The sequence below is a fragment of the Mercenaria mercenaria genome, chromosome 12 (genome assembly GCF_021730395.1).
Source record: "Mercenaria mercenaria strain notata chromosome 12, MADL_Memer_1, whole genome shotgun sequence".
Classification (NCBI taxonomy): Eukaryota; Metazoa; Mollusca; class Bivalvia; order Venerida; family Veneridae; genus Mercenaria; species Mercenaria mercenaria.
Genome location: NC_069372.1, coordinates 27,305,464 through 27,333,229, shown reverse-complemented (window position 1 = coordinate 27,333,229; position 27,766 = coordinate 27,305,464). Strand labels below are relative to the sequence as shown.

Sequence of the window (27,766 nt, the reverse complement as noted above, 5' to 3'; positions counted from 1 at the left end):
AGGTCGGTTCGAAATTTCCTAATTGTTGCTGAGAAACTAAAATCATTTCTTTTTATAATCATGGCACGATGACGCTAAAGCACTAATTCATTAAATATCAATTTATAAAATTATAAAAATATGAGATGAAAGAAACCAAATAAACGCTGCATCTTGTGTACTGTCAACAAAAATCTTCATGTTTAGAAGGCTGCGCTGATACCAGAGCGAAGCCACTTTATGTCACAAGTAATTTTTGAAGCATTGCAGTGTGCATCTGTTTCTTGTTTGTTATTATTTGTGACAAGATTTCTGATGACATAATTCTGTTAAAACGTAATCAGAATTCCTAGGAAATTTTTTATCCCATTTTGTTGAAAAGGATAATTGTTTTCTTGATCAGTATTATAATACAAGCGAAACAAGTTTTGATATTTTATTTTTTATTTTGTGTTTAATCATGTTAATATGTTTGATATTTATCTGTTCCATCTTTTACACGAAATATTTTCTCCTTCTTTATTCTTTATAAACTGTAAAAAAATCAGAGACTGCAGTTCAAAGTTCGATCCATTTCAAAGTCTTTTATTTTACAGAAGCAAGTCAGCCCTCAGCAGAAAGAAACACAACACATATATACTCACTCAGCAAATGCTTGTAAATTAGTTTAGACATTAAACCCAGAATATCATTGTGAAAATCCAGTTCTGATAAATATGTGAAAAATGAGAAAATTTTCAAATGCTAACACATCTGAAATATTTGCCTATCATATGATAACAGAGTTAGATCCTGATTAAATTAAAGAAAACTATTAAATATTACAAAACCAAGGAAATGCTTTAAATCGCCATTTAGATGTGATTTGTCTGTGACAAAGAAAGGCAAGCGAATTATTTGTTCGAGTAATTTGGAATTCCCCTTGAGATTTTTTTTAATTAATCTTAAATTGAAGGAATTCTGTTAGAAAATTTTGTTACGGTATTTAAATAATATAAATAGTGAATATAACGTGTATTTAGAAATTTGCTTTAAAAATCGTTCCCATGAAAATTCCCATGGGAAATTTGCGTTCCGTTGGGAAACGGTTTCCATATGTTTTCCATGGAAAAGTCAATTTGTCTTAACTTGTTACTGCTTTAAAATGCAGTGCTATAAAAAATAAAAGACTTAGTATGAAATAAATAAGGAAGCAGCTAAACCCTACAATTTGACGCATACAATACAGAAGTACTTGATATTCTTGACATTCGTGACAAAAGATAAATTTGCAGCCATTTTGAATTGGGTATCTATGAACATAATATTTGTGAGAAGAACTTTCGAGACCGATCAGAAATATAAACACAAAATGGCCAAACGACACTAATAAAGCTGTTGTCGCGTAGTGTCAGGTTCTAAACAGTTTTCAGTTTTGTTTTTGCTGTACACATGTATTGAGCATTACCACATTCGTCACAGTCTTTCTAGTATTTTGGTGTCATTTTCATCATGAAATATTTGCACTTCACTTTTGATCATATACGAAAATCAATGCCATATATCATCACCGTTTGTACAACTTAATATTTTCTTGCATCAAACATGACTAAAACATTATATCTTAAATATCATTAAGGATTGACAAAACTTCTTAAACGCAATATAGGTTAAAGACATTTAACAAAAGGTTGCAGCTCTTTAAAGACTGTGACGTTTATAAAGAATAAAGAAGGGCTATGTCAATCACTAGAGTCGGTCGGCATGAAATATTTACAAAAAGTGTCGAAATTCGGTCAGATTAGAAGAGTTGCTAATCTATATTTATTCAATTAAGATGTGCGAAAAAAAAGAAAATATTAACAAAGTATGTTAGTCTTCATATTACACTTTCGTCATTTATCTTTGTTGTTGCTAAAGTGTCATAAATGGGCATTGTGAGATGATCAATATATTTTTTCTCTTTCAGGTTTACAAATATAGCCACGATTGTTCTTGAAGAATTAGAGACAGAATATGGTTTTCTTACAGACAGTCAAACAGAGTATGTTAAAACAGAACTTCAGAAACTTGTCAAAGCAAGAAGCAGGATTATTTTGTTTCATGCAAAGTAGGTCTAGTTCTAGATAGATCAAATTCATTACATTTTGACAGCTGAAGAATTTCTAAAATTTAAGTTTTCAGTTACTTTTTCTGTTTTTGTTTGTCTTTGAACGATGTATTTGTATTACAAGCGTCACATATCTAAAGCAGAAAAAATGTCACGGAATCTTGCATTAGGTCTTTTAAATTAATAGTTTTGCAACAACCTCCCCAATGATTGCAGTTCTTGAAAGTCAAATCTGACTGTAACATAAAGATGAACTTAGAGAGAAAATGGATTTTGACTGTAGAGTAGAAATTGAGTTTTGAGAATGAAATAATTTTGACTATAGCGTGTGGAAAGAGCTTAGAGAGAAAATGGAATTTGAACGAGGTTAGAGGGAAAAGTGAACCGCATTATATTTCCCTGCTGTTTTTAAGTTTCAATGTATAAACGTTCCTTTTATATTTACGGTTCAATAGCTTCATGATACTTATGACGTTTTATTCAAGGAAACATTTCTAAATCACATGTTGAGAAAGATAAAGAAACCGACTTTTGCGTTAACCGTACTTGCTATATTCTTATATGGCAGCTCAAAAATGTCGTACAGAGAAGGAAAGGTGTCAGGTCTATCATAGGAATGTTCAGAGTAGTAGTTAAATTAAACACTCGGGCACCAATATTCATTATTTATTCTGAATGTAGAGAGAAAGTCACTGTCGTATATCTATTTGGTGAATTTAGAACAACATTGTACTATTATAATGATGTGGCTACATTTGTAGTATTACCACTTTTGTCAGCGCGCTTAATATTTTGTTTTCATATTATTGCCGGAAGAAACAACAACTAATTTTATACTCTCATTTACTGTGTTAACCTCACTATTACCGCAATTAGAAATCAAAACGATTCTACATAGCGGCTACTTTCTAATTAGAAATTTTTATTCTTACTTGTTTCACCTAAAGGCACTCTTGACTCTTAAAACTTGTATAATATTCTAGATTTTCACAAGGACAGATCATCGTTTTAAGAGAAGACATTATGGATAGAAATTTGCATTTAATCATAGACATCACAAAATCTATAGCAGCGTATAGCTTGTTTCCTCTGTAATCATTGCGTAGCCATTAACAGACAAATGTCATTACTCAATTCTCTGGAGGTAACAGTGTTATTGACAGGCATATCAAAATAGTTATCTGGGATCAATTTATTATCTCCACGTTTGTCCTGCTTGTCAAGATTCGGCTCGGTAAATATCAGATATTCAGCACTGGCGCTTTCATGGCGGTCTGAAGTGATAATAATTTAATTGTTCATCCGATTATCCTAAACGAAACATTACTATGAAGTGGTTAATGTCAGAAATTAATGTAATAAAATGGATGAAAAGAACGGAAATTCTTTGAGGAAGCCGTATTTCTGAATTGTCACTCAAGCAAGTGTTTAGCTGATACAAGTGATTTGTATATATGACGACTTCACATGTCTTTTCAACAGGACTTAGCTGAAACAAATACAAACTATTTTCGTTTGATAACAGTGGAAATTTTACAGTTACTCTAGTTTGTTCCAGTATATGAAAGAAAGTAACTTTTATATCTTTAACCATGAATTATTTACTGTATATACATGTGTCACGTGATGTTAAAATGACGTTATGTAATCACCTGCAACGGATGTGGAACTTGTAAATGTCGATAAATTTTTAAGAACTGTTCACACCCAGCAAAAAAAGAAATATTTCAAATAGACAAATTCCATTCAGCAGTCATTTAGATGTTTCAGTAATTATAGCCAGAATTTCAAATGTTCCTATTTTCAAAACAATGTAATAAGAAAGTAGTTCAACTACGTAAGTGAGATTAAATTATTTTACAAAACGCCATACACCAAAATTAACTTATTTATCTACTATGACCAAAATGTTAAACTGCATTTTACACAACATACTCAATTAATTTCATGCTGTAGCGTGTGTTTATTTCCTCTTCATTTTACAAGAAGGTAATAGAAAAACAGATAACACACTAACTTTTCTTGGTAAAGGGGGTTACCCCCAAGTGTAAGCTTTGTTCAAACGTTGATTGTTGGTAAATTGCTATTGGTGAGACAGTTTTATTTTATTCCCAGTAGTGTCTTTGCAGCCATAATCTATATGATTAGAGATTTTTTTTGTATCTGATAAGTTCATTTTAAAAAAATAAATTCCAAAACTTTAAATGTATAATAAAATACATACAAATTAAAGATTTTAGCATGATATGTCACCTAATCAGACATGTTAACGTGGAAGGAAGAGGTATAACCATACTGGTTAAAGGTAGAGGCCACAAAGTGGTCAAAAGCCCAAAAGCAATATTCCGCTGAACATGTCTTTACATATTTTAAAAGGCTTTTTTAAAAACGATCCTAGCCCAGGATTCCTAGGTACAAACTTTTGCAGCTTTCAAAAGGTGTTACAGAACACAAAATTAGTTGTGGCGGTTCAAAGTATTGTCGTTAACAGAGATCAAATTTCATAAAAGCATAATGTTTGACCCCTTCACATCTTACACTGCTAAAATCTTAAAATATTACTAATCTACTCTTATATACATGGATAACAGAAATTTAATTGATACTTCAGGTGGTGAACACCAGTAAGTGAGTACGAGACCCTAAATGGTCATAATATATGTTAATATTTGTGAATATAGTATTGCTATCAGAGGCCAGAACCTGGTCGTTTCATAATTAAATTTTCCGTTGAAAATGATTTAAGGACTCAGTACGACTGAATTCGTATTTACTATTAGCAACGACAATCCTTCACGAATTTGTCTGAAAATATTAATACAGCTAGGATTCAAAACAATGCTACAGCCTAATTTGTTGCTGCAGTGGTAGAGACTATCCTCATACAGTGTGCTGGATATACTACAGACCTTCAGTCATCTTTGCTGGCATATTAATAGCCTAACCACAACAAGTGGCTTCTTTAAAAAAGAAGCCAAGGAAAGGTCAGATGCTTTGCACAAAGTGTGAGTCTGAGCTTCTCACATGCAGATCACTACCAAATCAAATGTAGTCCAAATATAAATAGTGCTGATTTTTCCCCCTTTCATCGTGCCTCTCGTGTTTCCTTTTACTCTACCGCGTTTCAGTATGTATCACTTAGCATTCTATCGAAATCGGCATATTTCTATCGCATGCTAGGTAAATAGTTCTTTATGGGAACATGTCTCTGAAAATCTGATATGCAAGAAACTGTCGAAAAACTGTTATAAAGTAAGTGGATTTTATATGAAATAAAGAACAGCCAAATTAAGTGGTGTTCGGCCTCACACAGCTGACCATGAACAAAAGAAGAATTGTCACTGTTGGTATGGACGAAATATCTTTTTTTATTTTTATTTTTTTTTCAAAGCTGTTAAATACCTGTGCAGTAGCATCAAAACGGTTTCGTTTGCATTTATGCATATGGATAATATGTGTTAATATCATTTCAGGACATTATATGCGTAATTACTGCAGTTCGTTTTAGTTCGCAAAATTTTAACAATGGTTCATAACTGAATTCTAATTTTGTACGCATCCAGGCAATTTTAGACTGTGTTTCTGTTATCTATGCTTAAAGGATACTGCCGTAATATTGGGGTTGAAACAAAGTCTTGCTTTCATCGTAAGCATAGTGAAGAGGTCTGATGACTTCTCCAACAAGATCTATAGTGGCTTATAAGCTGTCATAAACAGTCTATAGTTATATGAAACCAGTCACAGACATATCAAATATAAATTATGAAACGAGTCGTAGAGGCCACAAAATATACACATGTGTTTTGATATGTACCCAATCATAGGCACTACAAACTAAAATGGTTTGCAACCAATAATCTACATTGTTATGTAAGTATTCATAGAAACCACACAATAGTGATGTGTAGCTAGATACAGACACTATTTCTTTTATTGGTATGATACAGTCGGAGATATCGTGCATTATTCAATGTTGTGTATGAAGTCAAGTGTACACAATATAAACTATAGCGCATGGAACCAGTCACAGACTATTCGAGCCTGCAGTAGTGTATAGACGTTTACCTCTCTGATGAATCTAAAGCCATCTATAAAAAGTGTTATTACTAAATTCTCTTGGAGTTATAATAGCAAACATATCAAAATAACTATATGGAATAGATGTATTTTGTGATGTCTCTGCGTCCTACACTTGTCAAGATCTGATTTCTTAAATATCACATATCCTTTACGGCGGACTGAAGTAATTTGGCAAGTTGTCAGTTGATAAAAAGACGTATCTCTGCAAAATAAATTGATAGTGTACGATTATCCTGAATGACATATTATAGCGAAGTTAGATAAAGGGCACTCCCTTCAGATCCTGAATATTTGTATTGTAATTTGAACGGTAATAGTGTTTTAGGCTTTTGCAAGTACTAAGACCTGACAAAATATGTATATACTTTGGCTCACTTGAACCAAATGTTCATGATGAGCTAGGATTTTGTGTCAGTAGTGTGCTGTCAACGCTACATCTGACATTCAGCATATCATAATTTTTCTCAGTAAAAACGAAACTTGGCCTAAAAAATCACTTTTCTTATTCACAGCTGTAATAAATTGATAAATCTTATTAAAAATATCCATTTTTGGCGATTTTCTTAAATGTAGGCAGACAAAATCAGATTCTGATAAGATGTTTTTCGTTCAAACATAGTTTGAGAAAATATTTTCCTTTTCCTCCTGAGGGAGAAAAACTCAGAGTTTGACTTTCCTGTCAGTGGATAATTTGTACGTGATTGTATCTAGAGAAAATGTGAAATAAAGTCTATTTTAATTGTCATCATACACGCTTCGCACTCACTCAGATGCATGACAATAGCCCATTGTATGTGCAAGACAGTTACAAAGACATTTCTAAAACCACTGAAAGTAATACAAAGACTTTTTGAAAAATATGATACATAGACATTAATTTGGATCACTAGCTCGTAAGAAAAATCCACGGAGATTCTTCTTCATAAGTATTATTTCCCCCCATTTTTCACATAGATATTCTATAATGTATTTCATCACGAAGCGGCAGAAATGATTCACCGACCGAATAATGTCGAATATTAAGTAAAATTAGTCGAACCATGACTGTTTCGACTATTGACAGACAAGCCTTTCACTAAGCGTTTTCTTACATGATATCAGAAATTAGTAATGATCTCAGTTTTATATTTAAGCTCCAGTAAATAAAAATTACAAAAAAACAACTCAAATTCTGAAATGGGGATTTATATAAGGAGTCATTGTAATAAGGAACAATATTATTACAATTGCCTGTAGTCAGTAGATAATCTTTATTGTTTTGAGAGGTCAGCATGTCAAAGGAAATGTTTACAATGATCTTAAGAAAGAAAACAGTTTCTGCTTAAGAACTTTATAACATTAATAATTAATATAGTGATATTAATCAGGTTATTTCGTATTGGCGTTGTTATTTAGCCACCTTGGTTAATACAACAGTCATCAGACAAATGATAAATCCAAAATGCAATCATCAAATGAATGACTACTTCATTAATCAGCTACAGGATTATTTAAGTAAAACTTCATAATTTGTTTTCATAAATTAAGTATAATGTAGTTTTATTATTAACTAATGGTAAACTTTGCCTTCATTATAGTTTTATTTTCAAAGAAGAAAAACTCTAGCAGAACAATGTTAAACATGTCATTTTTGAGATGAAAACATTGATGCAAAGGCAAAATTGCACTTAGATATTTGTTTACAACCAAGTGGATGTAATTTACAGATTCAGTTTGTCCAGTTCTAACTGGCATGCCTTTATTAATTTTCAGTAATTTTTACTTAATCCATATTTAAAAAAAAAACAAAAAAACAAAAAAAAAAAACAAATTTGTTGAAAAACGCCATTACGTTAATTTCAATGTCTTGTGGTAATCACAAATTTGATCAATAATTAATCATCTCTATTCAAAATCATTTACATCAAAGTCAATTTTATATCATGCAGAGTATCAAAAGTGGTAAAAGGGAGCTCATTAAAATTTTATCTCGGTCTTTACCATCTTTTGATTGTTTGACAATACCCATCAGTGTAATTTGTGCTACAGTCATGTTTAATGGTGCAAGTGTTGTCGGTAGAATTTATGAAATCATAAAATAAATGGTACTCTTAATTTCTTGATATTAATCAACAATTATTTTCCAGCTACCACAAACATTGTTCATTGTAAATGACTTATAAATGATTGTAGTTTGAAAATAACCCTGCCGTTTTGAAATCTGTGCAAAGGTATGGACGTTTTAATGTACCATCGTATGTGTACAATATCACATATATCATGCATTTTCATGAGTAACACTGAAATTAACAAAGATATGCCAGTAGCCTTTTATGATTTCAGTTTTCATCAACTAGATAATATAGGATCACAACGAATGAAACATAATATATGTGTAAAACAGCAGACACTAAGCTTTCAATGACATGATTTTATCATACATTATATAAATACCATATGGCAGCGTGTGTGACATTGATATTGTCAACCCGAGGGCAGAATGTCACCCGAGGCGAAAGCCGAGTGGTGACATTCTGTTCCGAGGGTTGACAATATCAATGTCACACACGCTGCCATATGGTATTTATATTATTATACCGAACAAAACTAAACACAAAAAAATAAATATGTTTTTGATTCATTTAATTCAGTAGTTTCATCTTTAGCGCGGTAATCAGTTGTGTACACATTGAACAGCGACGTCATTATCATTACAATATGATATTCTGTACAAGGGAGGCAATCATATGGCTAAAAAACTGAAGTAGTTATTTGCCCTTATATGACATTCAAAATATCAGCGCGGTCACATGACCTGACAGTCACTTTCGCTTGGTCACGTGTTGAAAAGATTAAAAATGTTTCTGACAGTCAAAATATCTCCTTTTCGGGTAATGGGATTTTACCATTGTAGACAAAAGTGAGGTATAATAATGTAGTTTATATACCAGACGCCAGTATTATTCTTTTGATCAATATTGTTATCGCTTTAAAACTGACAAGTTCTAACATATTATCTTTATTCAACCTTTATCGTTTTCGAAAATGATTTGCACCAATTGAGACATATAAGAGTAAGAATGTACAATATTTTGAAAGGGTATGAAGATGTATTAAATTAATTTGTTCAGATTCATTTTAGGAGTTTTTTAAAGTGTACTTTCATTGAAGTTGTGAAAAAGACACAACTGTAACACTAATAGCTGCGAATTACTGCACTTTACATTCCAGCAAAACTTACCTTGACAGTGTAATTATCAATTAAAAAGCCCTTAACATAACTTATATTTTGTTTAATATACAAAAATTGACATAGTCAGTACTTCAAAGACCAAACATATAAGCAAATAATAGAACAAACAAATGATATTTGATTTAGCGATGTATATTCTTAGAAGATGGTCACCATTTAAGTTATCCGGCTTTCCCATTCATAAAAAGTATGTATGGCAATGAAAATGTTCATATGCTTATGAGGAAACACGTGTATGTAATATTTCAGAACAGTACTGGTCCTGTAAATTCATAGCAGGGATTTATCGCGATATATTTTTTATATATTTTTATGTCTGAATAGATTTGTTCCAAGTGTAAAAATTTGACGTACTAAAATTTTGATTTTTTTTGCACGGAATTTTTTTCCTGTCATCAGAATTGACTTTGAATATAACTTCAAAACGAATACAGGCATTACGAAAAATAAAAGTTCCTCACAATTATTTGGAATGTTGTGTTCAAGGTTTTGTGTAATACGTAAAGAGGTAGTAATATAATTGCGCATTGGCAACAGAAAAGGTGGCATAAAACTAACCTACCTCCATTGATAGCTGTACAAGTATAAAAGTGTAAACAGTTTAAGGATGTAATTGCAAAAGGTGATATAGTCCTAATGAAATCAGATCTTTTATCTGTTATGCTGATTGTATAAATTTAGTGCGTAAAATAAATAACTTAATGGCAACTATATAAACAATTCTATCATTTACCGTAGCCAATGAGGCGATATTTTCTAATTCCATCGAAATGAATCCTCATTTATCTCGGTATATGAATCGCAAACTATCCATAAATTGCTACAGCGTTTTATTTGAATTCCAGGCGGAAGATGTAAATTGCATCGTTTTGAGTAATGGCCTCGATATTGAGGGCCATAACCTGGTAGTTTTATTAATCAGACTTAGATTAGAAATGTATTTTTGATGGCCCTTATCTTCTAAGAAGGTAATCGTAAATATTCATATTGCTGAGCAGTCGGTTAGAAAAAAATGGAAATTTAAACTTTACTGCAACAGTTAAAATAATTAAAACAGTGCAATTTAATTAGCGAAACACTTCAGGTCTTTCAAGCAACAGGAAGAAAAACAACTATCATACTAGGCAGATCATTTTAACGTTTGTGGTTGAACTAATTCAAACATAATATCGTGGCACATATTTGGATATTGCATCTGGAAGTCTAAAGAAACGTGTTATACATATTTCGGCCGTTACTGTTGACAGCATGCCCTATTATTCTACTACTATAGCATATGTGTTTGCTTTGAATATCAGAAAGGAAAAGGTATTTTAAACTTTCTAGCAAGTACTGGTAGACAAGTATTTTACTATCTATTAATGACCTTTTACAAACATAGGTGTCAAAATTTAGAACATAGGAGTTCTAAACATAATTTAAAACAAAGTCGTCGGCACTGGAGTTAAAAGGGGTTGAACATAAAACCTTGTTAGCAACATGTTTGGAACTTGCAGATAATAGCTAAATAGATTGCACATAAGTGCGATTGGAATAACATGAATCATAGTTCTAAAGTTTGCTAAAACAGTGCATTTAAGCTTTTACAATCAAACATCCATATTCATATTCATATTATTCTTAGATTATCATAGTTTCATGAGCAGACCGATGTTGGGGACGTTTAGTGTTTATTTCATTCCTAATATTAATAACCTTTTAATTTTTCTACATACAAAATAATTAATGATAAGACATTTTCCAAATTTTCTTTTGATATTTTAACAAATTTGAGGAACAATATATTTTCAACTCATTTTGTTATGACATTCAGTATTACCAAAATGTTAAAGAAATTAATGTAAAACAATAACTTTATAAAAATTGTTCAAAAACTTTTGATTTATAACTATGTATGTGTGCTTTGTTATATTACAATATCTGAATGCTTATACTTAATGCCATTGTTCCTTTATACATTAACTATCAATTATTACTGCAAGTAGGAGATGATTTAAGTGACGAATGCAGTGCTTGGTAATATTCAGTTTGCTATTTATAACATTATTCTGTGACTGAGCATGTTCTTTTTCTTAGAAACTACCGTAAACGATTCTTCGTTGTATGTAAATATTAATTATTATGTATTATATTATTTTCTTCAGGCATTTTGATACTAGGAACATTATAGAAGTAGCGATAGATTTAAATCTTATAGGACCAAAATTTGCATGGATACTGACATCATCTAGCATTGGGGAGGTTGATCTCAGTCGCTCAGGAACATCGCTGCCTCAAGGGCTTCTAGGTTAGTATGTTTCTGAGATATAATATATCCGTCAAAGGTTACATAGTATTAAAAGTATTGAGAGCCTATCATTGTTTTAATTTCAAAATGTGATAATTAAGGTACAAGTGTACGCTCATAAGTTAAAGAACAGAAAATAAAATAAACGTTTTGTTCAATCCGTATTATATTAATTGAAGTACATGTAACACTTCAAAAAAGAAGTAACTAAACTATGAATATCTCTTGTAGTAACAATTTCAAAATTACGGTTCAATCTTTCAATAATAACGGTCTGTGTAGATGTTAGGCTAATACATGCACTCTTCAGTTTTGTTCCCCAGACTATGTCTGTTGCATCATTATTACTAAACCTTCTGCGGAAGCATTTTACTATGTCCTTTGTAAAAAAGTGACATCTTAACTTTATTTGTAGTATCTAAATTGTCGCACAAGGTTGACTGCTTCAGACTGTACAAAGTTCGTAAGACATACTTCAGACGCTCCCCTGTTTTACGTGTTGTGTTGTTAAACATTCATACAAGGGGCGTGAGAGGTGTTGCACATTTCATTGCCTCTCATGAACATACTCAATCAAACCGAGTCTGCTATTATTCTTCTTGATTGCATTCTGTGCTTCCAAAGGATCTTTTTTACAGATTCTATTAAAGGTTCATCTAAAGCAGTTAAAGCGTTTAAAAGAACAGAACAAACACACAGGCAAAGGTTTCCCAGTACGGCATGTTATCACGTGTTTAGTACGGAACCTAAACTTGAATAACACTATCGTCTGAACATGAATACAGATAAGCAGTACCATTCTATTTACATTTCAGCTGTGAGTCAGAACCGGTCTGTAGAAAAGGTTGAAGAAGCAATCGAGACCGCTGTAAAGATTTATGGAGAATCTCTGAAAACATTGTTGAGGTCGGGAATGAATAGCAGTGAGTTTTATCCGGACTTTTCGTGCAATGGTGATGGCGATTTTTTAAAATGGATAGATGGTAAAACATTATACAGGTATGTTCAGTGTTGTCACAAAGAAACCAATACCAAACAAAGCAGCTAACACGTTATTTGCTATTTTATAAATATGTTTAAAATTATAAGATGTATTCTTTTTAATAAGCATGCATATAGACCAATATGTTGCCTCCGTGGCCGAGTGGTTAAGGTCGCTGACTTCAAATCACTTGCCCCTCATCGATGTGGGTTCGAGCCTCACTCGGTGCGTTGAATTCTTCATGTGAGGAAGCCATCCAGCTGGCTAACGGAAGGTCGGTGGTTCTACCCAGGTGCCCACTCGTGATGAAATAATGAACGGAGGGGCACCTGGGGTCTTCCTCCGCCATTAAAGCTTGAAGTCGCCATATGACCTATCATGTGTCGGTGCGACGTTGAATCCAACCAAAAAAAAAAATAATTACATATCAAAATTTAAAAAAAAATGGATTTTTTCGATGATACATGTATTATTGTATTAATTTAATCACCACAACCAAGTTTTAGAAAGTCTGAAAAGTACAAGTAAAAGGTGTGTTATAGAAAACGGAAAGATACAATTTATAAGAATACTGAGATGTACCTTTTGTTTTTACTTAAATTTTTACATATCATACAAAGGTCAAATGATCTCTACGATAAGGCATGACAACGGTACCTTTTTGTTTTTGTTGAGATGTTCTTCCTTCCGGACGAGTCTTGCTGGTTTTTAAAATCTAGACGTTGCAGTGTATTTTTGTTCATGTTCTTATAATCTCATTTGCAAAAAAAAAAAAAAAAAAAAAAGAAAAAAAAAACTGAAATTTGTATACAGTATACTTTAACGTACTAAATATCCGCTGCTTGCAGTAATTTCTTATTATTGCAATTAAACTGATATTCTTCTTTTCGTCAAAGTTACAGTTAAAAGCTGAAGCGAGACAGGTCAAAATATAGATACAGTTCCCGTAGAGTTTAAATGCGAATATAAAAAACACTCGCTGTTGCACTTTACGTACGTTAGTTTGACAGTTTAGGTCAATAGATTCGTGCGAAGTGGATAACGGCGTAATAGTCACCGAGATCCGTGGCTTTCTGCTAGGACGAATATGGTTCACAAGAAACACGATTTAGATGGGTTTTTTTTATTTTTATAATACGTGTTCATCAAAAACAAAGGAAGGAAATGACGTCCTAGACGTATTAAACACTTGCGGAAAACGTCACACACAGATGAGCTCCAATATACATTCTTGAAAGTACGCAAGCATAAAGGTTAAGAAAGCAAATTCGCACAAAAGTGCATAAAATGAACATACACAAAATGATTTTAACTCAAATGAACGTGATGACAGTTCCATTTGATATCTTTCAGTGCCATGAAAAATATTGAGTTGAAGTCTTCTTCAAGTCCAAGATCGAGAGGTAGCAGTAGTTCAAGAACAAGATTTAGCAGTAGTTCAAGAGGAAGAGTAAGCACTCCAGACACGAGTGTACCAATCAAGTTTACAGAAAACGGTGTCATTCAACATGTTGAACTTAATCTCCTTAATGTCCGACCATCACCTGAGTCCAGAATTAGAGGAGCAAAGCAATGGGACAAGGTATTCTAGACGTCCCTATAAGTAATATCTAACAATCGGGAAAAATTGTGACAAAGTTTAAAAAGTCTCAATTTATAGCTCATGGTACCGAAATATTTTGATAAAGCAGATGATTCGCGTATTATTTTATTGTACGGGGTGTGTATCTGTGAATACAGGCAGTACACGTTCACTTTAATGTGACTGAAGACCACATTTTCCTTCTAAATAGTAGACAGTAGAAAACATCACCACCGGCAGTTCACAAAGACAACAGGACCAAACCGCTTTAATATCTGTCTTCTACTAAGTCTTAGATGGTGTTTCTTGTTGCTTTGCAATGTTCTCAAAGACTTATTTTTGAGAAGGCTTTGTATTATTTATTGCTGTTAGTAAAATGAGATTGGAGAAAACGCTGTTAAATTCCGCATTATACCAATAATAAATTCCACTATTAAAACCGATGATTAGTTTTTTGGCGAATGCCTTACTAAGAAAGGATTCTTGACCTGGACCGACCCATGCCACGTGACTTAAGTTTGCAATTCAAACTACTTGATAACGCATTATAGATAATTTATCAAAATGAAAGATAAGTGCAACACTCTGACTGACTGGAAGCGAGTGTCTTGTTAATTTACTCTACTGATTGTGCAACGCTAAGCGAAATGTCAGACAAATGACGCTGTTTTAAAATTACGTTTCGTTCAGTATATTTAATAAGAATATTGATACATGTGTATATCTCAAAATGATAATTGAGTTTTATAAATATAAGAAAAACCTGTTTAAACACCAGTATATATCAATTTACAGAAAGAGCTGAATACGATCTGCGTATCACATGAATAAGAATATGATTAGCCGTTCTATGAAAGTCTTCTAATAGAGAAGTGCTTTTCAGACCACTGCTTTAATTATTCGTCGTAAAATAAACGAAACAAAATTGCACATCTACGAAACCTTGGTGAAAAATTAAAAGAGAACCATTTAAATTGTTAAAATGGGGTGTTTAGTTTTGATATTTGCAAACTGTAAAACAGATGATAGAATAGCAGAAATGATATGAAAACCTCATAAATTTCTTATCTTAGATCTACTACATTATTCGCTGACCATTTTTTTGTAAAGATATTTCTTTTTTTATCTGTTTACGTTAATTAAACACTTACAGTTAAAATTGTGAATAGAGGCCATCTGGCTCAAAAGAACACGTGTTTTGTCACTGATTGAAATATTTGCAGTGTATTTGTACCTGTGAATAAATCATAAGCAAACAAATGCAGCTATTTCAAAGCTCTCTTAAGCAGATGTTTTATATTCTGACCGCATGTCTTGTTCAGGAATACATGTAGACTTGATTTTCTGTCTATATCAATATTGTAGGTTGGTCGACTATATCCCAAAGTTGAAGGCACACAAGTCAGTCTTACTCTTGACATAGACGAAATAATTTGGCCTGGTAAGTTACCTACACCTCCACGAGGAAAACCTGAAAAGCGAGCTTTCAAAATAGCTACGAAAGAGGAGGAACCGTTCATGATATTTATACCTCCAGCTCTGGATGGCAAGTGCGGACATCATCAAGTGCCATGTCTGGTGAATGCAGGAACAGCGAAAAGGTATAAACGGAAGCTCGAAGGGGACGAGTATGTGTTTTTATTTGGTCAAAAGATACTGCCATTCTCATGTGATAACTAGTCAATTGCACAAATTAATTTTCTTGGCTTTGACAAAATAACTTAAATCTGAGCAGACTTCGAAAGAAAGTCATATGTGCATTATAATAATTGTCATCTTCTTAAATTGAGCCAAGTTCGGTTCAAACTTCGTTGATTTTACCAGTATTATTTTTGCTATTATTATTTGTTATCATATCTGGTGCTAGTGAAATGAGTTTTACGATGACATTTAAGATCAAGTTTTCATCCATTTGAAAAAAACAAGAGACGTTCTTTGTAAGTGCGTACTTTGGTTCATATTGTTTCCACCGCATTAGCAGATATAGAGCTAAACTTTAGTGACAAAATTATTGATAAACGTAATGATCTGTAATTTACACCCGATTAGATGATTTCTTTGCATGTTGTCAAGTTTGTTTACAACAATCACTTTGGCCATTCATAGAGATATTGGACCGAACTGAAGTGTAAATGTATGTAATGAGAATTAAGTTTTGATGCTGTCAGGTTCTAGCCGAGTTATGTCCATTGCACTTCAATATTTCGTCTTTCGCAAATATATCGTCAAGTTAGTGCCCTGAACTTTGGTACGAAGGTGTGATTTAAGAATCTACGAAGCGAACAGTTGAATTTAGTTGAGTTATGACCCTTGTTGACCCTTGTATTTACGTTATTCAGTTTTCCGCTTTGTCGTCACACTTGTTAGTTTCCTTCCTTGTGTATTTTGGCGTTGATCGTATGATTTTAATTGAACTATGACTCGTGTACATTTATTTTAGTTTTCCACCATGATTTATGAAATGATTGCCTTATTTTATTGCGTAGGTCAGGACAAAAACAAATTTATCATTTATCATATTGACGAAATATTATCCTTTTAAAGAGAGTGAACGTGTAAAAAATCACCATGGGGTGAATTCGTTACATTTTTGATGTATATATATTGAGTGATAATACAGAATATGTCTATTTTCTTTTTGAAAGTGTAATTTCTTTTCGATTCATTTGAGTAACTCAGGCAGTCCCAAAACACAAATTAGCTTTCATAGTCATTGCAATAACTACTGTTTTCTTTTTGTAGCAATACCAGTTACCCTAACGGAACTGTTAGTTATTGTTGCACGGGTATGTGTGTTGAAATCCTTGAGACGCTTGCAGAGCAACTTAATTTTGAGTATACCTTATACGAAGTTCCTGACGGAGAATGGGGAATAAAGGATCCAGTGAGTATATGTTCATGTATGCATTGGCCTCTAAGCCTTATCATGCTGGACACGATTGATTCTGCCTTTGCGGCCAGTGTAGATCATGATCAGCTGCACATCCGTGCAGTCTGATCATGATTTGCACTGTTCGCTATTTAGTCAGTAAATTTTCTGTGAACGCCCCTTCGAATAATAAATAGTATTACCTAAATTGAATGATGAACCAGTCCATTTTAGAAATATATCTGGGTAAGGGTTAAAATGGCTTTGTTGTTACTTCATATATGTTTTCATTCCTATACAAAAAGTAACAGTTTTCCATTATACGTTTGATTTATTTTCCATTTAATAAAATCTGTGAAAATATACTTCGAAAGCAAAAACGCATCCAAGAAACATATCAGCAAATTCGGTTTAATTGAATCTATTCATAAGAGGTAAAGAGGTAATGAAATGTGCAATACCCCTCATGCCCCCTTGCACAGTCTTGAGTGGTATTCTGTTATAGTAAAATTGAGTGTTCTCCATGATATAAATGAACCAGTCTGAGATATTATTACAATTAGTCCATATACGGGGCGGCTTTTACAGCCTCGACACGTCACTTAAAGACTGAGGTACGTAAAAAATTAAATAAATTTCGAGCGTTATAATATACTTTCGTCTGTTATTGTCGCGTCCTATACTGTTCATTGTTCAACATACAAATTTCATCTTCCAAATGTCTTTATGTATCCTTCCCGTGTTAAGTACAGAGCAAAGATCACTTTTGAGAGAAAGCAAACATGTTTGTTCAAACATATAACGTTTAACATTGCTTTAAGTGATAAGGTATTATAACTCTCAAGGAAAGGAATAAGCCTGATTAAAGAACTACTTCGTCGTATATTTTGATATAAAATATATATACATTTTGTATTATATAATATATTTTTCATAATTTTGTATAAATGCTTCTATCCGGTTTACTACGCAGGTAACAAAGGAATGGAATGGTCTGATAAAAGAACTATTAGACGAGAAAGCAGACATGGTGGTTACTAACTTTATTATCGATGAAATGAGGCTCGGAATAATAGATTTTTCAACGCCGTATCTTGAATCAGGGGTCACAATAATGGTATCAATACGGAAAGGGGCAATATCTCCTTATGCCTTCCTTGGTTAGTATGTTGTGTTCCTTAATTAGTATTTTACAAGCATGCTGTATGCTAGGAGACGTACATCGAAAAATGAACCATGTAAAGCAATCTAAAGATTATTATTTTTTTATTACAGAGTTAGGACTCAAATCATGGATTCGTGTTTCTATTTTCATTCATATTTCATTGATTAGTATTTCTGTTCACGGAGACTAAATACTTTTGTTGCATGTATCCACGTCTTTATGACCGTTTTATAGCTATAACATTTCTGTTTACAGAGCCTTACGATTTTTATTCATGGATCCTGATTCTCATATTCAGTGTTCATGCGACTGGGGCCTCAATATTCATCTTTGAGTGGTTAAGTCCGAGTGGTCTGGATCAGGGAAAGACGTCAACAGTAGGTATGCTTATCAGAGTTATTTCCGAATTACATACATCTGGGTTCGTAATCATCATAGTTTTTATGTCCAATCTTAGACATGTACTTTAAAATTCAAATATTCGTTTTTAATAATTTCTTTAATTGCAATTTTATACTCGTGAAATTCTCTTGAGCTGTCTAAAGCTATAGAATGCAAATTCATGCAAAGTTTCATCATAATCTGTAATTAAACAATGACAGAGCAAAACGAATACTACTTAGCATTTGAAAGTCTAAATCTACTTTTCAACCATTAAATTGTGATGAATATGAGCCTTGACGCACATCTCTAGTCAGATTATTGAAATGTGCAACGAGAGTCGAATTTAAAATCAATTTAGGCTGTTTTCATCTTTTTCTAGTTAAAACAGTATTCGAAAGGAGAGCAACAGCTCTTTGCATAAATATATGCGCATAAAATTACAGATATGGGTGATTCCGTAGTATTTCCGTTTATTTTTATACAAGACTCAACAGTGCTATACATTAGGTTTGAAATAGTACATTTTAAACTAAACACAATTTACATGAATACTACAACATAACAGCCGGTGGATCCTTTTTTTTAACAAACGACTGCTACTACATGATTACACTTTTATGAAGATTTTCTACGTATGAAGTAAATATCTAACGATAAAATATTTTAAAGTAAGATGGACATTAGGCATTGAATATTTTTAATGTTGTCATAATGGAAATTGACATGGTTTCATTGGAAGGTCTTCTCGTTGGAGCTGCAAACATGTCTGCTTAGGATTGGGATACGGCTTCATTTAATTCTGTAAAATATGATAGTTTAATGCAAAAACATTCCAACCATCTAGAAACGAAGATACACAAACGTTTGTGTTTATGTATAGTATCACTTTCATAACTATGAGCTTTTTAAAATTGTAAAATTGTATTATAAAACATGGGAAGTGTCAGAAGAAATGAAATAAAATACGAAACGTACATTTTCAATGTAGCCGTTCTAATGATGCTAATCATTTACCATTGATGTGTTTATATTTCATGTTGTCTCGTTCTTTAGCAAATTCTGCTTGGATTGTAAGAGAATAAAATTTCAGAACACATGACTACAGTATCAACTTTCAGATAATAAATACATACATGCGCACAGAACATACACTTTAAACAAGAGCCGAAGCCTCTTTTTCTTGCTTATTTTTTATAAACAGGAAAGTTGCGAAAGCAAGTTTCATAGATCAATCGTTGTAATGTCCAAAACAAAGATGAATAGATAAATTCAGAACTCTTTACATCTCAAACATTTAGTCCAATAATCTTTATTTCAGAGCATAAATTCTCTTTGTTCCGATCGTTCTGGTTGATATGGGCAATGTTGTTTGGAGCGGCCGTTTCCATTGATGTCCCAAGGGGAGTTTCCAGCAGATTTCTGGCGAATGTATGGGCTTTATTTGCCCTTGTTTTTCTGGCTAGCTATACTGCTAATCTCGCCGCATTTATGATCACAATAGATGAATATTACGACCTGTCTGGAATAGAGGATTGGAGGGTAATGGAAGTTCTTCCTTTAAGATTAGACATAATGGAATATATCTTCTGACAGTCGGCTCTATCACGATATCTATAATAATGATATATGGAAGTCGAACTTAGTTTTCAGCTTTTAATGCATTTTGTTTATTATTTGTAGGTTGTGTTTCGGAAATGTTCCGTTTGATTAATTATGACAAATAGTTCAGTGGTCAATGACATTCAGATCAGCTCCGAATTCCGCGCAGGAAATTAACGCATGTTGACTGTAATAATATTAATGTCTTGTAAAAAGCAGCGTTTATAATTCAGTTTTTCAGGTTAATGTATAAATCTGTCTGATGATATCGACACCGCTTATAAATTTGCATGTTAAATGAATCCAATATTACTGAAGACTGCGTTATCAATTTGCTCTTAAAAATTCTATTTTTAACTTTATACAAACCTGACACAACGTAATGAGTTGTATTTTTCTTTTCAGCTTTTGAAGCCAACAACTCTGACACCACATTTCAAATTTGCTACTATAAATAGCACTAGCACTGATAGCAATTTGAAAACAACATATCCAAAAATGCACAAGTACATGTCAAAATATAGCCAAGTAGATGTTAAAACAGCGAAACAAAATTTAAAGAATAAGTAAATATGTTTTAGATCTACTATATACATTGTAAAATGACCCTCTTCCTTGTTAAATAATGCAGATCGGCTCAACGATATTTCTTCTTTAGCAACAACGATATGCTTATTTATTAACTTTAATATTATTATGTTGACGTTTAAAAGTAATTTATGTGATATTTAGATAAATAAGAAGACAAAAATTTTGAAGGAGATCCCGCTTGCACTGTTTTCTGGTACTGATAAAGTAGTGTTTAATTTGTTAAAACGGAACAAATTGATAAGATGTTTTAATATCAAGAATCATTTCGGGATAAGGATTAACACCATGTCAGTTATATCCCGCACAAGTAACTTCATAGTAATTTCACTAAAACCATACACACTTTTTCGACATTTCAGTTCGATCCATGCGTTTATCTATGACGCCAATGTGTTAGAGTATACGGCAGGGCGGGATGAAGAATGCTCTCTACTCACCGTCGGTAGGTGGTACGCCATGTCTGGGTATGGTGTAGGATTCCGTCGAGGCTCAATACTAAAGGACGAGGTCGATGCGGCTATTCTGAATATGCAGTTTACAGGTATTTTTCAAATTTAAACAGTGTTATTAATATAAGGTAAGATTTAAATCATCACAGATCAAATAAAAGCTACTTTCGTAAAATGCTTGCATGTCAAATATTCAAAAAGCTCCATGGATTTAGCCATATTGTAAGATTAAACATTTGGCGTATCCTTCTGCATTATCATTTTATCATACATAAGTATGATTTACTCACAATATATAGTTTATTCTTACAGGTGATATAGAGCGTCTAGAAAAGTTCTGGTTGTCAGGCGCTTGTCATGCCAAAAAGGAGAAAAAAGACAAACGCAGCAACAAAATAGGAATATTAAATTTTATCAGTGCTTTCATATTGTTAGCTACAGGAGTACTTTTAAGTGTGATATTAATAGTTTTGGAACACTTGTACTTTAAATCAGGAAGGAAGTGTTTGAAGAAATATGATAAATGTGGATGTTGTGCTCTCGTGAGTTTGGTAAGTATTGCCCGACCTCGTGTGTTTAACAAAATATGCTGACTTTTTGACGTTTTTCTCAGTTTCAGACAAGTAAATTTGTCGCTATGTTAACATATTGAACTTATTGATGGTATGGATATTATTGCCCCATTTTAGAAAAGTAATGGTGAAAAGTCCGTTACATAATCTATGAATTGCAGACTCTGTTACATTCTTTATAAATTGAGCACATTGTCTCATATATTTTTATAGTTAAGAAGTCCCGAAATAGTTCCATGTAAAACAAGTAAAAGAGAAAAACCAACAAAGACCTTATTATCTCATTTTTTTTGTTCTTGAAAAGAATGAGACTAAAATAAACTGAAAGTATTCTTACTTTCTGCTCGAATCATTTCTACAAATTATTCGGTCAGTATGAAGGTTATAAGTAGAATACGAATTTTTCAGAGTGAAAGTATAATGAAAAGGTCTGTAACATACACCAAAAGAATAATTATAGTATAATCATCTGTAGACGGTGGTTTATTTCAGCATAAGAGCTAAGCTAAGTACAGTGAATTATGTTTTTCTCATGTCCAGTAATTACTAAAAGGGGATTTGTTATATGGTCTGGGGAAAGCTGAATATACTATGATAGATAAGTACTCGTTAAAATGATAAGCCACACATTCCAAATCGCATTACACTAGTCTGCAAATCTGACAAATGATGATGTACTGTACGCCGATACCAGAACATAAAGAGCTAAAATACCATCCTGTTGTTATGCGTAAGAAGACATCAAGTCAAATTAAAGAATATGATCAGCTGATGTGTAAATGCTCAGTTTCAGAAAGAAACCTGTCCTTTTGTAATAATACATTAAAATGACTTTATATTTTCTGATGGAGTATATGGAAGAAAGTTTAACGTAAAATGAACATGATATTTATCAGCATATTTAAAACAAATTTAAAACATAGTTAGAATAAAGACATTTTAATGAAAGACACTGTTTATTTGTTCTCTTACAGAGTATGGGTAAATCATTAACTTTTGAGCAGTCTGTATTTGAAGCTATAGACATTCAACGTAAACATAAATGTAAAGATCCCATATGTGAAATGAACATTTGGAAAGCTAGACACCAGCTAGATATTGCCTTATTAAAGATCAAGAATATGCAAAAGGAAATAGAGTGAGTTATTTAGTTTTCAGCTTTTTATTATAAAACAAGTTACATACAATTTGATTAGCTGTTGAATGCATCGGATATTTTTATAAATGAATGACCTCTGGAAATACTGTAGATGCCATACCGTGTCTATTAATGTTAGATATTTTTGCGTGATTTTACGATGTTTGAACATATATCATCTAAACTGGAGAGTTGTTTGTATCCAGCCAGTCAGTGTACTTTCTAACCGCTAGAGGTAATATCATATACACTGACTGTGTAATCATATGTTCCAGGGACACAGTTTATTTTTAAAAAGAACGAATTTCAAAGTAAAATGAAAATTACATAAAATATTAAAAAATTTCCTTGCGGAAAATGTGTCAAATATAGTAGGAACATATATATATCAAAAGTTCGTTATCTTGTACATTTATTTTCTACTTTTCAGTGATGCAGAGACGTCGAAACCATCCGGCTCAAATATAGAAACAAATGTTGATGTTAGCAAGTTATAGTTTATACGAGTTGTGTCAAAGATAAGCGTGTTCGTAAAGTGTGTCCATAGCTAAAATGTATGATACATCATGCGAAAAAATGTTTCATAATACATATGTGTACATGTATTTAACCTGTTTTAATGTTATGCGATTATATGTGTAAGTGTGTAGGTCTGAAGTTTTAAAACAACTGTCAAATACTTTTAAAGAACTTTGATTATTTATTTGTTTTATATGTATTCTGGGCTCATACTCAAACGTTTGTAATTGCTCAGTTGTGCAAACATATCCTACAATTTATACTTCTGCCCATTTAGTTGTACCATCGGCAGTGTCTTGACGCAGACCATGCCAACCTGAAACAAAAATGCGAGTTCAACCCTTCTTACAGTCGTGCAAGACCATGGTTGAATATGAGTATGATTGACCACGTGACTGATTACTTAGTTTGACAATGAATTTTATTTCAACTTGTATGTCAAGGTCATTTATATATTTCCATAAATATTCATTTGTGTCATAATGACTATATTGTATTTTATTTCATATTGTCGAAATCATTGGTACATTTCCATATATAGGCACTGGCATCATTATGATTCTGAAACATTATATTCCACCTTGAGTGTCAAGGTCATTTATGTTTTTCCATTTATAGTCTTTGACGTCATTAAGATTCTAATGCATTACATTTTACATTGTGTGTCAGTGCAAATTAAAGGCCGTTGATGCCATATTTGATTTATAGTCGGTCATAACATCTTAAAAACTACAGTAAAAGTATCCGTCGAAATATTATTTTCAAATGATCGTGAAGAAAGAAAGAAAGACAAAATGCATTTTAATACAATTGAGTGAACATTTTCGTGATATATACAGCACATATCATTGATAAAATAAATTTTTTAAAAAATCTACGAAGATCCCATCCCATTGTGATCACATTTGCATAAGACCTTTTGGCAAATTTTGAATGGAAGTAAGATTCAATATAAAGTCAGTCGATATTTCTGTGGGTAATGTGTCCGGATGATGTGTGATTGACCTGGATGTTTAAGAATATTTTGATGCTTTTTAATGTTAATATGTTTTAAATTTTCACAATATAGGTGTGAATTACAAAACATAAAATATGTTGTATTAACTAAAATGTGCCCATTAGCATTATGATCTATTTCGTCTTCCATTCATACATGTACCACCAATGTATAAATAAAACTATGGTCTTTCTGTAAAATAATTGTATATAGATTTCCACAAATGAACTATATATATTCATATAATTATGTATATATTATTTAAGAGTGTCGTCTGTAAAAAGAACAAAGTAGCTTTCTGCTATTTATTTTTTATTGTTATTTGAGATTGTGTTACTATAGGGGTTTTAGAATAATGAAACTCCTATTTTGGAGATGATTATTTTAGGATTGTTAGTCTAACCAGATTATGTACACAAGTAAATCAACCATTCAAGTCAGCTTTGTACGGGTAATGCATGTTGCTCATGTAATGTCATGAACTGGTTAGCGTACATGTAATATGTTCGGGCACTAACATATGGCAAGATATTCTAACGGGAAGCAAACATGCATTAACGCTGTTATAGCATTTAACTTGTAAAAAACTGAAAGTGAATATACTTTTGATCAGCTGCATCAAAATGACATAAGTATCAACGTAAAATTTGTTGTTTTTTTTGTTTTGGGTTTAACGCCATTTTTCAACAGTATTTCAGTCATGTACGGCGGGCAGTTAACCTAACCAGTGTTCCTGGATTCTGTACCAGTACAAACCTGTTCTCCGTAAGTAACCGCCAACTTCCCCACATGAATTATCAGAGGTGGAGGAATCAACGTAGATACGTGGCATCAGTCATGTAACATATATATCAATTTGAACAAAGAATTTTTTTTCATTTTGCCAGAACACGCTTATATGTCACACAGCAGCGCGTCAGCCCAATAATCCTTTAGTAAACAACTTTTACTCCCCCCCCCCCCCCCACACACACACCCTGTTGAACCACCCGATAAGAACGGCATAGCTATTTCATATGAGAAAGAAATAATCGACGATAATACATAGCTTGTAAAGAAATATGTCGTCATTCCATTGATGGAAATTTAAATTTAAATAATAAAAAGTTGCGACGTAACAAATGTTGTAAATGTCTATCTGTATAGCAGAATGTAAGTTCATTTATTTTACAATAGAAACCCAAGTTTAATTCAAAAGATGATATTTTTTTGCATCATCTTAACAGCTCATAAGGTTCATAAAAAACAAGAAAACTGATTATAATTGACATACGATATATTACACATGTCCTAAATGTACACCCCGCCCCCCGGTTATTGATTCCTCAAATCATACGTTCGATGCAAGTTGAAAGGTAATTATAATGCAAAATTTAAAATCAGCTTGCTGATATACACTTTTTACTTGTTTTATGTACATTGTGAACATGAAAATTGTTTTGCAATTGTGAATGTCATGACAGTTTTATAATATTTCGTCATTTCCTTAAATACATATTGCTGTTTGTGTACAACCATTGTCTTTACTGCTGTTGCTACATGAAGATGTTTGATATGAAATAAAGTTATTGAATTATCACCTTGTTACAGCTTGCCAATTGCATTTTATAATTGAATATCGCAGTATGATATTACAATAACCAGCTTGTCTGGTTAACATAATCTATAATGACATTTCAGTAAAGTAGGGTGTAGAATGTACCAACAGCATGCAAGACATTCATGCACTTTCAGGATACACACGTCCGAAGTTTTACCTAAAGCATGTAATAAGGATTACCTTTTATTCATTCATTGAAAAGTGTCCAATTTTGACCATTGTATTTTTTAATGAGGATATTTTTGAAATGTCACAATAGATTTCACATTCAAGTGATATGGTTTGACAGCCACTTTTGAGACTCTGGATACCATTTTAGACCCTACTTACCGAGGAGCAAGAAAATATTGCAAGCTTAATACGACCGACTTACCACGGCTTGGGAGTCAAATCCCTTTCGTCGAAATTACAGCGACAGTATTTATTAATAGTACCATTGTCTCGTTGAACTTAAGGGCTTTTTCCGACATTTTCAAAGTCTATCATTATACCAGGCTCGAGCAATATTGCTTTTGCTTTCTTTCAAATTAATTTGAAAGAACACAAATGACTGAAAAGTAGTTATCTGATAACAGGATTTTTAGCGAAAGTAATGATTTCAAAAGAGCGTTTATTTAGTTAAAACGTAAACTAACAGTTCCATATATTTGACACTAAAGAGTGCAGACGTCAGTTTCTTTGAAACTTAATTGCATAGATCCCAAGAACCTTCAGTGTAAGTTCCCCAAATGACACCTATAATTTTACATTCACTTTTTAATCTAACAATCAATGCAGTGAGTTTTGTCGAGGCAGTTTTCTTAAGATTTTCAAACTAAAGATGAAAATGTTTTTTTAGCTCACCTGAGCTTTTCTGATCGCTCGATGTCCGTCGTCCGTCGTCTGTAGTCTGTCAACATTTAGCTTGTGTATGCGATAGAGGCTGTATTTTTCAACTGATCTTCATGAAATTTAGTCAGAATAATAACCTTGATGAAATCTAGGCAGAGTTTGAAAATGGATCCTCTGGGGTCAAAAACTAGGTCACTAGGTCAAATCAAAGAAAAACCTTGTGTATGTGATAGAGGCTGTATTTTTCAATTAATCTTCATGCATATTAGTCAGAATGATAAACTTGATGAAATCAAGGCCGAGTCCGAAAATGGGTTATCTCGGGTCAAAAACTAGGTCACTAGGTCAAATCAAAGAAAAACCTTGTGTGTGCGATAGAGGCTGTATTTTTCAATTGATCTTCATGAATATTGGTTAGAATGATTGCCTTGATAAAATCTAGGCCGAGTTCGATAATGGGTCACCTCGGGTCAAAAACTAGGTCACTAGGTCAAATCAAAGAAATCCCTTCTGTATGCGATAGAGGCTGTATTTTTCAATTAATCTTCATGAAATTTGGTCAGAATGATTGCCTTGATGTAATCTAGGTCAAGTTCAATTATGGGTCATCTGGGTCAAAAAGTAGGTCACTAGGTTAAATCAAAGTAAAACCTTGTGTATGCGATAGAGGCTGTATTTTTCAATTGATCTTCATGAAATTTTGCCAGAATGATAGCCTTGATGAAATCTATGTCAAGTTCGAATATGGGTCATCTGGGTTTAAAAACTAGGTCACTAAGTCAAATCAAGGAAAAACCTTGTGTATGCAATAGGGACTGCAT

General features: G+C 32.6%; 1 protein-coding gene across 7 annotated transcripts in view; it reads left to right on the top strand.

The window, feature by feature from the left end:
• Nucleotides 1-26,098, top strand: part of LOC123533786 (glutamate receptor ionotropic, NMDA 2B-like) — a 271,661-nt gene extending 245,563 nt beyond the window's left edge. For all 7 annotated transcript variants that reach the window (XM_053519528.1, XM_045315655.2, XM_053519527.1 and 4 more), the window contains 14 exons: nt 1,928-2,068; nt 11,525-11,667; nt 12,483-12,666; nt 14,003-14,231; nt 15,597-15,832; nt 16,974-17,115; nt 18,074-18,260; nt 18,521-18,646; nt 19,968-20,188; nt 20,654-20,814; nt 21,199-21,380; nt 21,601-21,839; nt 22,835-22,998; nt 23,429-26,098. In XM_053519528.1, the coding sequence (XP_053375503.1) occupies nt 1,928-2,068; nt 11,525-11,667; nt 12,483-12,666; nt 14,003-14,231; nt 15,597-15,832; nt 16,974-17,115; nt 18,074-18,260; nt 18,521-18,646; nt 19,968-20,188; nt 20,654-20,814; nt 21,199-21,380; nt 21,601-21,839; nt 22,835-22,998; nt 23,429-23,495 (2,422 nt within the window). In that variant the 3' untranslated portion in view covers nt 23,496-26,098. The remainder of the gene's footprint in view (nt 1-1,927; nt 2,069-11,524; nt 11,668-12,482; nt 12,667-14,002; nt 14,232-15,596; nt 15,833-16,973; nt 17,116-18,073; nt 18,261-18,520; nt 18,647-19,967; nt 20,189-20,653; nt 20,815-21,198; nt 21,381-21,600; nt 21,840-22,834; nt 22,999-23,428) is intronic.
• Nucleotides 26,099-27,766: the final 1,668 nt, after the last annotated feature.